This window comes from Anomaloglossus baeobatrachus, chromosome 3 (assembly GCF_048569485.1).
Source record: "Anomaloglossus baeobatrachus isolate aAnoBae1 chromosome 3, aAnoBae1.hap1, whole genome shotgun sequence".
Lineage (NCBI taxonomy): Eukaryota > Metazoa > Chordata > Amphibia > Anura > Aromobatidae > Anomaloglossus > Anomaloglossus baeobatrachus.
The window spans coordinates 62,707,985-62,722,399 of NC_134355.1; the positions used below are offsets into that span (position 1 = coordinate 62,707,985).

A 14,415-nucleotide genomic window follows, 5' to 3' on the forward strand; every position below is an offset into this window, starting at 1 on the left:
CAGGGGGGGCCGTGTGTGCAGCCACAGGGGGGGGGCCGTGTGTGCAGCCACAGGGGGGGGCCGTGTGTGCAGCCACAGGGGGGGGGCCGTGTGTGCAGTCACAGGGGGGGCCGTGTGTGCAGCCACAGGGGGGGCCGTGTGTGCAGCCACAGGGGGGGGCCGTGTGTGCAGTCACAGGGGGGGGGCCGTGTGTGCAGTCACAGGGGGGGGCCGTGTGTGCAGCCACAGGGGGGGGGGGGGGCCGTGTGTGCAGTCACAGGGGGGGCCGTGTGTGCAGTCACAGGGGGGGGGCCGTGTGTGCAGTCACAGGGGGGGGCCGTGTGTGCAGTCACAGGGGGGGGCCGTGTGTGCAGTCACGGGGGGGGGGCGTGTGTGCAGCCACAGGGGGGGCCGTGTGTGCAGCCACAGGGGGGGGGGGGGGGCCGTGTGTGCAGTCACAGGGGGGGGGCCGTGTGTGCAGTCACAGGGGGGGGCCGTGTGTGCAGTCACAGGGGGGGGCCGTGTGTGCAGTCACAGGGGGGGGCCGTGTGTGCAGTCACAGGGGGGGCCGTGTGTGCAGCCACAGGGGGGGGCCGTGTGTGCAGCCACAGGGGGGGGCCGTGTGTGCAGTCACAGGGGGGGCAGTGTGTGCAGTCACAGGGGGGGGCCGTGTGTGCAGCCACAGGGGAGGCCCGTGTGTGCAGCCACAGGGGGGGGGCCGTGTGTGCAGCCACAGGGGGGGGCCGTGTGTGCAGCCACAGGGGGGGGGCCGTGTGTGCAGCCACAGGGGGGGGCCGTGTGTGCAGCCACAGGGGGGGGCCGTGTGTGCAGCCACAGGGGGGCCGTGTGTGCAGCCACAGGGGGGGGCCGTGTGTGCAGCCACAGGGGGGCCGTGTGTGCAGCGACAGTGGGCCATGTGTGCCGCCACAGTGGGCCGTGTGCCAGCCATAGGGGACATGTGGCACCACTGGGGGACGTGTGCCAGCACAAGGGGGCTATATTCAATATAAGGTGGCCATATACAGATTAAAGGGGCTAATTTTAGGATGGGGGGCTATGAGGGACATATACCCTATATGATTTGTTAGACGGACACTGGCATTATAAGACGGACCCAATTTATTAAAAAATTCTCTATTCCTTCACCAAATTTGGGGGTGCGTCTTATAATCAGGTGCGTCTTATAAAGCGAAAAATACGGTAATATGGAAGAAACCTTCCGACACCGGCCTAACTTCACTTCTTCCTTTTCCTAAGTGTAATGAAATAATACCGTCTTAATAAATGTAGCGGATGTCTGTGTAATGTACATTTTTAATTTGTTTCTTCGTTTTTTGTTTTCTTTGTGACCGCAGGGAAATTCCAAGAAGAACAAAAATCGATAGTTGCCGCAGATGAGGGCAGATAACGCTGCTGCTATATCCACCCTGCAGAACGGTCTTTGCAGAGTCCTGCCGTCACCTTATCCCTGTGATATATGTGAATCCGAATCCCTTCTGTCTGCGAAAGGATCTCGCCAAACATGAAATGTGTCAACCTTCCCCACGTCCTGACAACACCTGTGACCTGACTGCAAAGTTTGGAACAACCGTACAGAAAGAATACTTCCAATTCATCGTTTTACCTCCTTTTTGAAAGTTTTTACAATTGCACTTTTTTTTGATTTTTCCTTTTTTTATTTTTTAAATCTGATATTATTTCGTTACTACTTTACAGCTTTAATATGTTTTTTCTTTTGTACTTTTTTCAGGCTTTATTTCCAAAACACATGAATTGTCTGTAATTGTACGTTCTGTTTTGTAAGAGACTTGTATTACTACGTTGTTTTCTGCTCTGTGACCTACAACAGAGACGTAAAGGGAGAATTTTGTTCCATTCAAGGTCTGTTTACTTGTAAACAAATAATTAGTATTTGCCTCCAGTTATGAAACCTTAATGTCTGTACATTGAGCAAAAAAAGAAACAAAGAGAAAGGAATTACTACGTTTATCAATAAATTCTTACAAAATCACATTGACTCTGTATTGTTTCAATTAAAGGGATATTTCCATCTATTACTGTCATATCACTGGGAAAATGAACAAAATATGCGATGGGCTGCAGTTTCCTGCCCTGTGAGGTGCCGGGGAGCAGCATGAAGGACCGTGTGTCCGTGTGCTGCACACTGCGACATCCGTTTTTCTCCAGCAATACTGATGTAACAAGGACCGCACACTGATGTGATCTGTGTGACATGTACCGAAGAAAACAAGTGTCTTTGAAATAAAATGGTTATCTAGACTCGCCTGTCTCCAGTGCCGCTGTCACTTGCTTCTGGGCCCGCTCATTATGCTCATGCATATTCACTGCACCGTGCACCCGAAAGCGCAGCGCTGGGGACAAGCAAGAAAAAAGTTCCTGATTTCCAAGTGCTATCATGGATAGCACACAGAGAACACACGTGTGCCAAAATCACGGCACACGGAGGGCCAGATGCACCTTCAATACGGTCGTGCAAAAGTCAGTGTTTTGCACGGATGCGTGAAGGGGGCCATAGATGTAGCAGTGCTCAGAATGCTGAGCTGTGTATTACTTCACCCACATCACTGATTGGCAGCTTCCTGAGTACACTCTACATGGTCAGCCAGTCAGTGGTTGGCTGGGGTTACACAGATTACTCCAGACCATTGATTTCTATACAGCAGCTAGCAGCTTTACCTCCCTCTTTGCTCCTGACAAGTTACTGTTACAAATTTTGACAAATCAGCAGCCCCCATCATCCACAGATTCCAGAACAGTTCTAATCACTGCTCTCACTGTCTAGTGCCATGTCATCATGTGCTGTATGTGTTTTTGATGGACCCATAGATTTGTATGTCAGAAAAAAATGACCTGTCTCCGTTAGTTTTGCCTAGACTCATGGTCTGTGCAAAAATACAGACGTGAATAGCACCATAGATTATAATGAAAAAAATGGATACCACACAGACATGTGAATGAGGCCTGACATTATTATGCTCATGGTGCTTGTTTGCAAATCCTCAGCATGCATAAAAAATGCTGTGTGTGTCAATGGAGATCTGTATTAATTACATAAAGTCATTAAAATAAAATGGTTGAAAGGGATTCACCCCAAAATATCTTTCAAATGCAGAATTTTGCTTTTCATATGAAAGGATAAAAATTATTTTAGAATATGAAGAAGTTAAAAAAAATTTTGATAAAGAATGGAATAAATAAGCATTTTTATATAAATCTCATTGCGAATGGGAAAAAACTCCAACAACCTTGCTAAATTTCACATGAAATTTAGGCCATTACCTTTACCTGGGTACGTCTTGTACCTGTCAGCAGAAGCCAGCATTCAATATTCATATTCTAATATTCATGAGGATTGGAACTTCGGGGAGGTCTAGAAAAGGAATAATGTGCATGAGGTGGTGCTGGTGCCTAATGATGGATAATGTGCAAATGTGCATGAGTTGGTGCTGGTACCTAGTGATAGAAATTCATCCATCCATAATAACATCCATACAATTATGGCCCCAATTCATCAAAGCTCCTATGCCAGATTTATGTCGTAAAAACCTTTGAAAAATCGCAACATTTTTGTGCAACATGAGGCTTTGCTAAAATTCTGATTCTTGGTATTTTTACACCTTTTTTGCCCAGCTCTAGGAATGTGCGTAGAGCTAGGTTGAGAAGGGAGTATGGCCACCCTCGCCCATCATGAACGGGACACCCAACTTTTAACTTTTAAGACACTCCTGATTCATTAAAGGGAACCTGTCGCCACTTTTTTGGCGTATAAGCTGCAGCCACCACCACCGGGCTTTTATATACAGCATTCTAACATGCTGTATATAAGAGCCCAGGCCGGGGGTATAACATAAAACACACTTTATAATACTTCCCTAACGGTCATGCGGTGGGCCATATGGGCGTCTTCGTTCTCCGGTGCCGGCGCCGCCTCTTTCGGCCATATTCGTCCTTCTTCTCTAGCCGCGGTGTATGACGCGTCCGACGTCATACACACTCGCCGGCATTCAGGTCGTGAGCAGGGCAGATCAAAGTATTGTAGTGCGCCTGCGCAGGACCGGCGAGTGTGTATGACGTAGCCGCATCATGCACCCAAGCTTGAGAAAGAGGACGAAGATGGCCGAAAGAGGCGGCGCCGGCACCGGAGAACAGAGACGTCCATATGGCCCACCGCATGACCGTTAGGTAAGTATTATAAAGTGTTTTTTATGTTATACCTCTGGCCTGGGCTCTTATATACAGCATGTTAGAATGCTGTATATAAAAGCCCGGTGGTGGTGGCCGCAGCTTATACGCCAAAAAAGTGTCGACAGGTTCCCTTTAATGAATCAGGAGTGTCTGAAAAGTTAAAAGTGGGGTGTCCCGCTCATGATGGGCGAGGGTGGCATACTCCCTTCTCACCGTAGCTCTACGCACATTCCCAGAGCTGGGCAAAAAAGGTGTAAAAACACCAAGAATCAGAATTTTAGCAAAGCCTCATGTTGCACAAAAATGTTGCGATTTTTCAAAGGTTTTTAGCATGTTAGAATGCCATATATAAGAGCCCGGTGGTGGTGGCTGCAGCTTATATGCCAAAAAAAGTGGTGACAGGTTCCCTTTAAGAGGCGTACATCTGACTCCGGCACGTGCACATCTTTAAGACTAAAAAAGAGGCTTGTCCAGCGCTCTGGAGAAAGATTGTCATATCTTTCACATCATTGTCCTATTTCTCCACCCGTGGAGTTTTGCCTGACTTTGCTGTAATGCTTTTTTAATGAATACCATGCGGCAATAAAAATTGGAAACTTTACCTGCCTGAACAATCTTTCTCCATAAACCCAAAAGACTGAATTACCTAAAAAAACATTTTATTCACATATATGCCACAAACGAGGTACACATATTAAAATAAGTGATGAGAAGAAAGGTGGGAATCAATACACTCTACTCCTCACCCTTCCTGTCATACAGGGGTCGGCGTCCTAAAGTTTACTGACGCCCCCGTTCCTCGTCGGCTTGAGTCCTATAACAGCCCTCCACTCACACTAGGAGAATACCGTGCGTCCTAATTTAGAAGTGGGTAAGGTGAAACACCCAAAATCAGACCCATAAAGATAGTGTGTGACATTAGTTTAGTCAAGATAATAAATTTCTGTCAATAGATGTCATAAATTCTATATGGGGGAGGTTCTCAGTCGACTATCAGTCAAGAGGAAATAAGGATCATAAAAACTGTTGTTGCATTTGTCCAGGATGTACCCTACGCGTTTCGCCCTCTTATCAAGTCAATAGGGCTCATCAGGGGTATGGCAGCATAGATCCTTGACATTTATATCACAGCTACAACCAGTAATAATGGATAAATACCAAGGAATTTTACTGTTAATAAATTCCTCCTCCAGGGATTAGACCAGGACAATGCATCTGATAGAGAAGACCAAGGGTATATATATATCCCTCAACATATCTGAGAGCTATCCCGAGGTCCAAGCACAGCCATATGTGCAGCTGAAGTCTGGTCTAAGTAAAGGTAGATGTCAGCACATCTGAGGACACATCCCGCAGTGCAGGCGCATTCGCATGTGTGATAGTAAATATGTCCACAGGAGACAGTATCCCTCAAATAAATCCTGGGTAGCGATGTGTATCCAGTGCGGGTGTCTGCTAGCAGCCACCCGCACTGGATACACATCGCTACCCAGGTGATACTAACTGACCAGGCATTACGGAGGTGTTGTGCTTCTTCCAGGATCAGGATTTATTTGAGGGATAGTCTCCTGTGGACATATTTACTATCACACATGCGAATGAGGAACGGGGGCGTCAGTAAACTTTAGGACGCCGACCCCTGTATGACAGGAAGGGTGAGGAGTAGAGTGTATTGATTCCCACCTTTCTTCTCATCACTTATTTTAATATGTGTACCTTGTTTGTGGCATATATGTGAATAAAAATGTTTTTTTAGGTAATTCAGTCTTTTTGGTTTATGGATTAATATAATTACCTTGATATCCTATTCGGTTTTTGAACAATCTTTCTCCAAAGCGCTGGACAAGCCTCTTTTTTTTTTCTGCTATGATCCAGGTAGCTACGCCTGAATGTCCGAGCAGCAGGAGAAACTGGGATCTACTTTGCGGTGGGTGAGCTGAAACCCTATATTTGCCTTCCATCTTGAAAACTGGTGTGAAAATCGCAGATCTTGATAAATCGGGGCTGAAATGGGTTGTCCACTACTTTGACAATGATTGCCTATGCTTAGGATAGGTCATCAATGTCTGGCCGGAGTCTGACACGCCGCACCCTCGCTGATCAGCTGTTCTTGGTCCTGGCGGCCATACTGCACATTCACCTCCTATTGATTAAAATGGGAGACAAATATGCAGTACCCGGCAGCGGCCGCTATCAGGAGATGTAGCAGTGCCGGTACCGAGCATTTCCGGCCGCTGCAGGGACTGAGATCAGCTGACCGGCGAGGGTGCAGTGTATTGGACCCTGGCCGATCAGACATTGATGACCTATCCATCAATGTCAACGTAGTGGACAACCCCTTTAAATGTAATGCATGTAACCTGAGGCTCAGTTACATAACTAGAACTCCCAGCATGCACTGACTACAATCGTGGCATGCTGGGAGTTGTAGTTTAACAGCTAGATTATTATTATTTATTATTATAGCGCCATCAATTCCATGGCGCTTTACATGTGAAAGGGGTGTACATAATAGGGACAAGTACAATAATCAAACAATACAAGGCACAGACTGCTACAGGAGGATAGAGGTCCCTGCCCGCGAGGGCTCACAGTCTACAAGGGATAGGTGAGGATACAGTAGAGCCGATTGTGCGTCGCTGTATCAGACTGAGGGTTACGGCAGGTTGTAGGTGGGTCTTCAGGTTCCTTTTGAAGCTTGCCAAGGTAGGCGAGAGTCTGATGTGTTGTGGCAGAGCATTCCAGAGTATGGGGGAGGCACGGGAGAAATCTTGGATGCGATGGTGGGAGGAGGAGATGAGAGGGGAGCAGAGAAGGAGATCTTGTGAGGATCTGAGGTTACGTGCAGGTAACGGGAGATTAGGTCACAGATGTAGGGAGGAGACAGGTTGTGGATGTCTTTGTAGGTCATGGTTAGTGTTTTGAACTGGAGTCGGGCAATGGGAAGCCAGTGAAGGGATTGGCAGAGAGGAGAGGTCGGGGAGTAGCGGGGGGACAGGTGGATTAGTCGGGCAGCATAGTTTAGAATAGATTGTAGGGGTGCGAGACTGTTAGTAGGAAGGCCACAGAGCAGGAGGTTGCAATAAACCAGGCGGGAGATAATAAGGGCATGTACTAGGGTTTTTGCAGCTTCTTGGGAAAGGAATGTACGGATGAGGCAGAGGTTACATATTACTTGCATATGCATCAAAATAAGCTGCAAAACACTGCAAACTGACCCCAGATGTCTTTTATTCTTCACTTTCTTATTCGGAGCCTTTGCATTTTATGATCTTGAATATCAGTGATATCAATAGAGAAAAAAAGATTAACTTTTCTTTTTTTTCCTTTTTTTTTCCTTTTTTTTTCAAAGCCACTTTCTAAGGAGCATTATAACAATTTTCGGTCTTAGTCTTTTTTTTTTCTTTTTTCTTTCTTACAAAGGGATTGGCCATAGTGATTCTAATGATGTCTTTGGCTCTTTAAATGTCCAGAAGGTGGCACAGCGAGACAATGCAACGGTGACAATGGTTCTATTTCTGTGAAGCAGGAGGCTACAATGTTTCCATTAAAAAGTCTTATCTGCTCCCAGTTCTTGCTCATAAATCATTTATATAATTGGTGTGCAGTTCATTTAAAGGGAGTCATTCTCCAAACGGAATTGTTTGTTAAGCGGGAGGATAGAAAAACATTGCTTTGAAATGTACAAAATTGGAAAATTAATGAATCTGGGAAGGTTTTGCAACTTAATCTGCTGGAGCTGCAGTTTAGAGCTCATCACATACACACCCCAGCCCTTACAATTTTGCCTTATAACCCCGATACAATTTAAAGCTTAACTTTACCAAGTGAAACAAAATTTACAAAATTAAAGGGCTACTCTGCTAAAAAAAAAGTCTACCGGGGGGATGGGGATTCTCGCCAGTCCCAATGTCTGATAGCATTTCTAAATAATAAAATATTAGACAAATTGCTCCTGGGATGTACATAGTAACAATATAGAAATATAGTAAATTACAAGTGGAAGTCTGCTAAGCTCTGTATGCCTGCAAAAGCTTGGTGTTTGCACATTGCATGTGACATGCATGCTGCTGCGCAGGCCTAGTCTGCCGCCTCTCCTGTGCCCTTTCCTGCTAAATATGGCTCTTCTGATCACAACTTGAAAGGATCTATGTAACTAGAGTTTACAGTACTGTAATTCGACCTGAATACACTTCTTTATGTGATAGGTGAAGCATCAGCTGAGCCAGGGGCAGATATACAGTGGGTACAGAAAGTATTCACACCCCTTTCAATTTTTTCACTTTGTTTCATTCCAGCCATTTGGTAAATCCAAAGGGAGGGAGGCGCTAGAGGCAGAGGGAGGAGCAAAGGGCAGAGAGAGGCACTATAGGCAGAGAGGAGTTAGAGGCAGAGAGAGACACTAAAGGTAGAGGGAAGATCTAGAGGCAGAGGAGCTAGAGGCATAAAGAGGAGCTAGAGGCAGAGAGAGACACTAAAGGTAGAGGGAAGAGCTAGAGGCAGAGAGAAGATCTAGAGGCAGAGGAGCTAGAGGCAGAGGGAGGGGCTAGAGGCAGAGAGACACTAAAGGTAGAGGGAAGAGCTAGAGGCAGAGAGGAGCTAGAGGCAGAAAGAGGAGCTAGAGGGAGGGGCTAGAGGCAGAGAGAGACACTAAAGGCAGAGGGAAGAGCTAGAGGCAGAGGGAGGAGCTAGAGGCAGAGGGAGACACTAAAGGCAGAGGGAAGAGCTAGAGGCAGAGGGAGGAGCTAGAGGCAGAGGGAGGAGCTAGAGGCAGAGAGCGATACTAAAGGTAGAGGGAAGAGCTAGAGGCAGAGAGAAGATCTAGAGGCAGAGGAGCTAGAGGCAGAGGGAGGGGCTAGAGGCAGAGAGAGACACTAAAGGCAGAGGGAAGAGCTAGAGGCAGAGGGAGACACTAAAGGTAGAGGGAAGAGCTAGAGGCAGAGAAGATCTAGGGGCCGATGGAGGAGCTAGATGCACCAGACATTCTGCTGCAAGTTTTCCTGAAATGATAGTGGAACTTGAAAAATGTAAGTCATTTTAGGAGAACTTGCAGCAGAACGTCTGTGTCTGCCTCTAGCTCCTCCCATCTCCTCCCCACCTCCCATCTTCATAGAAACTGAAGCACCAATTGTCATCTCCTATATTAGGAATGTGACCATCTGTTTGTACAGAATATAGATTTTATCTTTGAATCGAGAATGATCAGTCCTGGAGGAGGAAGAAGTAGATTTATCTGATAACATGAAAATAAGCAACTTTGCAATATATGTAACCCCCCTTATGTTACATCATTCTCGTAAATTTCTCTGATAACATATATTACAAAGTTGCTCATTTTTACGTCTACTATTCATTTGTGAAATAAAAATGTACATGATGACTACACTTTAAACTTTGCCCTGTACAATGGAAATTGATCAAATTAACCCCCATTCTGCCATGCCTTTTAGTTCTGCAGCTATTAGTTTCCTGCCCCCATACATCCCCTCTGCACATAATACTGAGCGCGCTCTGCCCGTATGCACTCTCTGCATAAGATATTGATAATACAGAGCTGTTTGCTGCTTCTTCTGACATTTATTAGATATTTTTATGTCTCTTACATAGTTATCTTGTCTATAGGGACAATCCCTTTTTTAGCCATAGTTCATTGAGTATATGTTATACTTCTACTTGGTAAGAAGTGAACCCTCTGCACTGCAGATCTGCTCTCATGGTTAGATTACAAAGTATTATTAAGATTTAGGAAGAATTGTTTTTCTTCTTTCTTTGCTAAGGTTATTTTTACAGTCGCAGCCTCAGTCACATAAAAGAAAAGCAAGGAATAATCAAAAAGCAATTTTAGGACACGATAGCCCGGACCTCGGCGGCTTTATCGGAGCGGTAGGCTATTTTGCTATATTTACATTAAATACTAGTGCTGCTGATTCTGTCAGGTCATTATAACCCAGGTACAAGGGCGGACGACAAGCATCAGACTTAAAATGTTCTTCTGAAAACAATTGAGCATGTAGGCGCTTGTCACCGAACAAGTGCATGCGCTACAACCCCATGTAATGGCAGAGGTTTTACTTATTTCCACAGAATGCCCTAAAGTGCCAGAGATGCAAATATACATATTTTATCCAAATAAGCTTTTACTTCTGATTTCAAAAATTGAAAACGAAAAAATATTTAGAATTCATGGAAAATGACAATTAAAGGGAACTTATCGGGCCCCATAATAATTTTAAACTGGCCCCACTACATATTACAGCCTTTAGTTGACATTGCAAGAATGTGTTGTTGTTTTTTTTTTATTAAATACTTGAAAAATGAAGTTAATAACCATTGCTCAGGGAGGTGCTAACTAACCAAGACTATTCTGGGTTCAGTAGCTACAGTTATGGCCCTGAGGGAGTAATTGGAAGTCCCCGGACTGTCCGTGTCTTCTCATATATAGTCACATCGCCTAGTACTGAGGAGCAGGGATGGATATACCATTAGTGCAACCCATGTGTGATGTCTGTCTGGAACCACAGTCTCAGGTGGCTGTCACGAACAGGCAAGAGGCAAGCCGCTCACTAAGCAGGATCTAGAAAACCCTTTAACCCCTATACAGGGATTTGGAATTACTACAGGTCCTCGGAGATCGCTGCTTGTGGAAGGCAGCAATTCCAAGAAGAGTAGTTGTCAGGCAGGGTCAAACCAGGAGGTACAAAAAGGGTAAAAAAAAACGGCAAGGAAGAGTGTAGTCAGGAAGTCAGGCTAGGATCAAACTAAGATGGCAGCGAGGTACAAAAATGGCAGGCAAGAGAGTCGTCAGAGAACAGGCAGAGGTCAAAACACAGGGATCAATATTCAGAACAGATCGAGAACCAGTAACAAGCAGGAATACAAAAGTATATCTGGCAGCCACCAGCAGACAGGAGGGGGAATAAGAAGGGTGTGGCGTCTTCCCATTGGCTGTAGCTGAAAGTTGGTAACTTCAGCTGGAAGACACATGCCACCACCGTCAGCCAGTTGTACTGCAGGCCTCAGGGAAACCCAGCTTAGTGGATGGGCAGAGCCTGCGCCCACCAGAGTCACTGGGGCTGACTCCTCCCCTATCACCAGCACCACCCATGGAGAAAATACGGAGGCACCTTGTGATCATAGCAGAAGTCGCAGGAGCGAACTTCGGTGGGGATGTGATAACATGGACTTAAGAAGTAACAGGGCCACTACCACCTCCAAAGCAGATGTAATTGTGCATTATGATGAGTTATTGGACTGCAAAGGGCCCATGTAGTGTTTTTGCACAAGGGGCCTCTTCTGTCTGTGCCCACCAGTACTAAGGAGAATATACGGAAGAATGTCATTCACTCCCAGGGGGCGAGACTGCAGCTACTAAGGTCAGAATAGTGTTTGGTAAGTAAACATACTGCAGGAGTCTGTCTTTGTTTGCATATGGTGAACTTCAGTTTATACTTTCATTTTTCACAAGTACAGAACTGTGCTAAAGTTTGAGGAAAAAAATGTTGTAGAATAACAATGATTTCAAAAGTGAAGTGTTAATAGTTTATTTTTTACCAATTAACAAAATGCAAAATGAATGAACAGATAAATCTAAATCAAATCAATATTTAGAGTGACAGCCCATTGTCTTACTGTTATGAACACACATACATGGGAAGTGGAAAAATTGAAAGAACTTCTACAGGGAGAAAACAAAATCGCACCCAACTGATCCCTGTACAGACTAGTAACATCCTAGCCTCACAACTAATAATGCCACCATGGACCTGCCTCCCTAAAAGGCCATTAAAGTGTTTCTTGTACCTCCTGAAGGACCAGAGGGGAGCGCCACCACACACTGCCTACATGGGGAAGGGAGGTGCACAGGAGGATACAAAAACCCAGAGTGAGAGAGCTAAAAACATTCATAAAAAGTGAAAGGGATCAGAGCTGTGAAGGGAAATAAGCCGACTCAGAACAGGCACTCAAGCAGTGTTTGCCAAAAGGTAACCTTCCCAGGATATGATGGGGCAAACCACAATGGGGAAAAGAGTGACACCTGGGAAGGAGTGAACCAAGGAGGGAGAACAAAGATAACAGGAATAGTGATGGGCAAATCGTAACTATTCGTGTTCAGCAGAGTATGGATAGTTGCAAATTAATTGTCATAGGATTATGAGTTTGAATAATTTTGTAAGGACCAAGAAATTTAGATACAAACTTCCCAGACGTGACCTTTAGAGTAGATTCTTCTAGGACAACCACACAAAATCCCCCACCTTAAAGACAGGAGCTTTCCTACTTCTGCGGTTAGCACCTCTTTTGGCCTATTCACAAGCTAACAAAAGATCCTTTTTGACCTCCCTCCAGACCCTAATTAATCAGGAAGAAATTATCTCCTCTTCTGGCACAGAGGACTGTAATCCTGAAAAGTTCCCAAAAACTGGATAAAAACCCCCCATAGCACAAATTCTACAGAAATTCCTATTTCTCCCTATTACAGGAAGCAAAACATCTTAAATAATGTCCTACCTCTTGGTTCATCCTCTTTGCTTGCCTTTAGTTTTGGAATGATAACTTGGGGTAAAAGACAGTTTGATATCCAATCTTGATATTGTAAAAGCTAGCCAGAAATGGAGCCCCTGTTTCAGAAATAATGTTTTTGGGAACACCATACAATTTAACGATATGAGATATGAACAAACGTATTAAGCTTTTAGCAGTAGGCAAATTTTGAAGTGAGACCAAATTAACCATTTTTCTAAAACTGTCCACTACCACACATACTACGGTATTACTGTCAGGGCTAGAGAAGTCGGTGATAAAGGCCATGAAAACCGTTAGGCAAGAGAGACTTTAGCCTTGTCACAAACTCTGAATTTATGGACATACTCCTCAATGTTCCTCCGAGCATTTTGCCACCAAAGGGATCTAGAAAGAGATTGCCAACTGGCAGAAGAACCCGGATGCCCAGCTAAAATGGAATCATGGATTTCATTAAGCAAATCTACTCATAAAGAGGGCAGTATATAAATTTTGTTTATAGGTAAACTTTCCAGAACGCTGTCCTGAGCATCCTGAATGTTCTACCACTGAACACCAACCACCACCCCGTCACTGAGAATCTTGACTGGATTTTCATCTCTCAAGTCCGGGAAAAAGGTACAGGACAAGGCGTCAACTGTTACATTTTAAGATCCAAAGAGATGAGTAATGACAAAACCAAACGCCCCAAAAAAAAGGACCACAGAGCCTGTTTTGTGTTTAAAACACTTAGCAGTGTCAATACAACAGGCTCTTATGATCAGTGTGAGGCAAATCCTGGGATATGAAGAGGAATTATGACTGGGAGTCATAATCGCTCTCATCACTCCCTGGCAGTGCCCCCCCCCCCCTTCTTGTCCTCAGATGTCCAGCATCTGTGAAGGCCCCAGGGCCATGTCCTGTGATATGGAAATTAGGTGATGTGAGGACAATGGACACAGGATGACTCCCTGCCGTGACCCTGTAGTGGGGGCTGCTAGCTAGTTAGCAAGGCTATGGAAGTAGCCAGACAGAACGACTCCAGTAAAAAATGGTTCATATCTCGCAAGCCATATTTCCGATAAATATGGCAACCATAAAAATGGTGTCCCCGCATGCAGACGATGCTAGCACCCCCTTTTTATGGGAGCAGGACATTGGGAAATGCCCCAGGCGTGATATCAGCCAATGGGGAACTGGCAGACAGGTCATGAGTCCCCTCGTTCTGTAGCTAAATTCATAACTATCACAGTGAGAGCGTTGACGTCCGTCTACGACGCTCCCAGGCAAAGTTATGGCCAAAATCCCCTTTTCTGGATAATTCTGATCCATGCAGGGGGAGTGGCAGTGCTTCCCCGTGAGGTCACTAAGGTAGGAGGGGACCTGGATTTGCCCAGGTTGATAACCCTACTTCGGCCATTTTCCAGGGTTCTTTTCGCTGGGGGCACGTGTAGGAAACATCTGTGGGAAGGATCCTAGAAACCTGGGTACAGCGCCCCCCTGTGGCCAGACACAACAAGGTAACTGCTGGAACTGTGTATGCCTGTTTGTAACCCATGCTTTGATTGTAACTGTACTCTGACATAACTGTATATTCTGTAGATTCCCTGTTGTATATATTGTAGTTTCTAGTGTGCTTTAGGCGATTAAATTATATAATTAATCTTGGGCTGTTCTGTTATCTCGATCTTGAATCCCACGTCTGTGTGTTCGGCTAATAGTTACCGTGAA

At 45.4% G+C, this 14,415-nt stretch overlaps 1 protein-coding gene across 2 annotated transcripts in view; it reads left to right on the top strand.

The window, feature by feature from the left end:
• Positions 1-1,990, top strand: part of PPP1R21 (protein phosphatase 1 regulatory subunit 21) — a 187,801-nt gene extending 185,811 nt beyond the window's left edge. For both annotated transcript variants that reach the window (XM_075339212.1, XM_075339213.1), the window contains one exon: positions 1,335-1,990. In XM_075339212.1, the coding sequence (XP_075195327.1) occupies positions 1,335-1,364 (30 nt within the window). In that variant the 3' untranslated portion in view covers positions 1,365-1,990. The remainder of the gene's footprint in view (positions 1-1,334) is intronic.
• Positions 1,991-14,415: the final 12,425 nt, after the last annotated feature.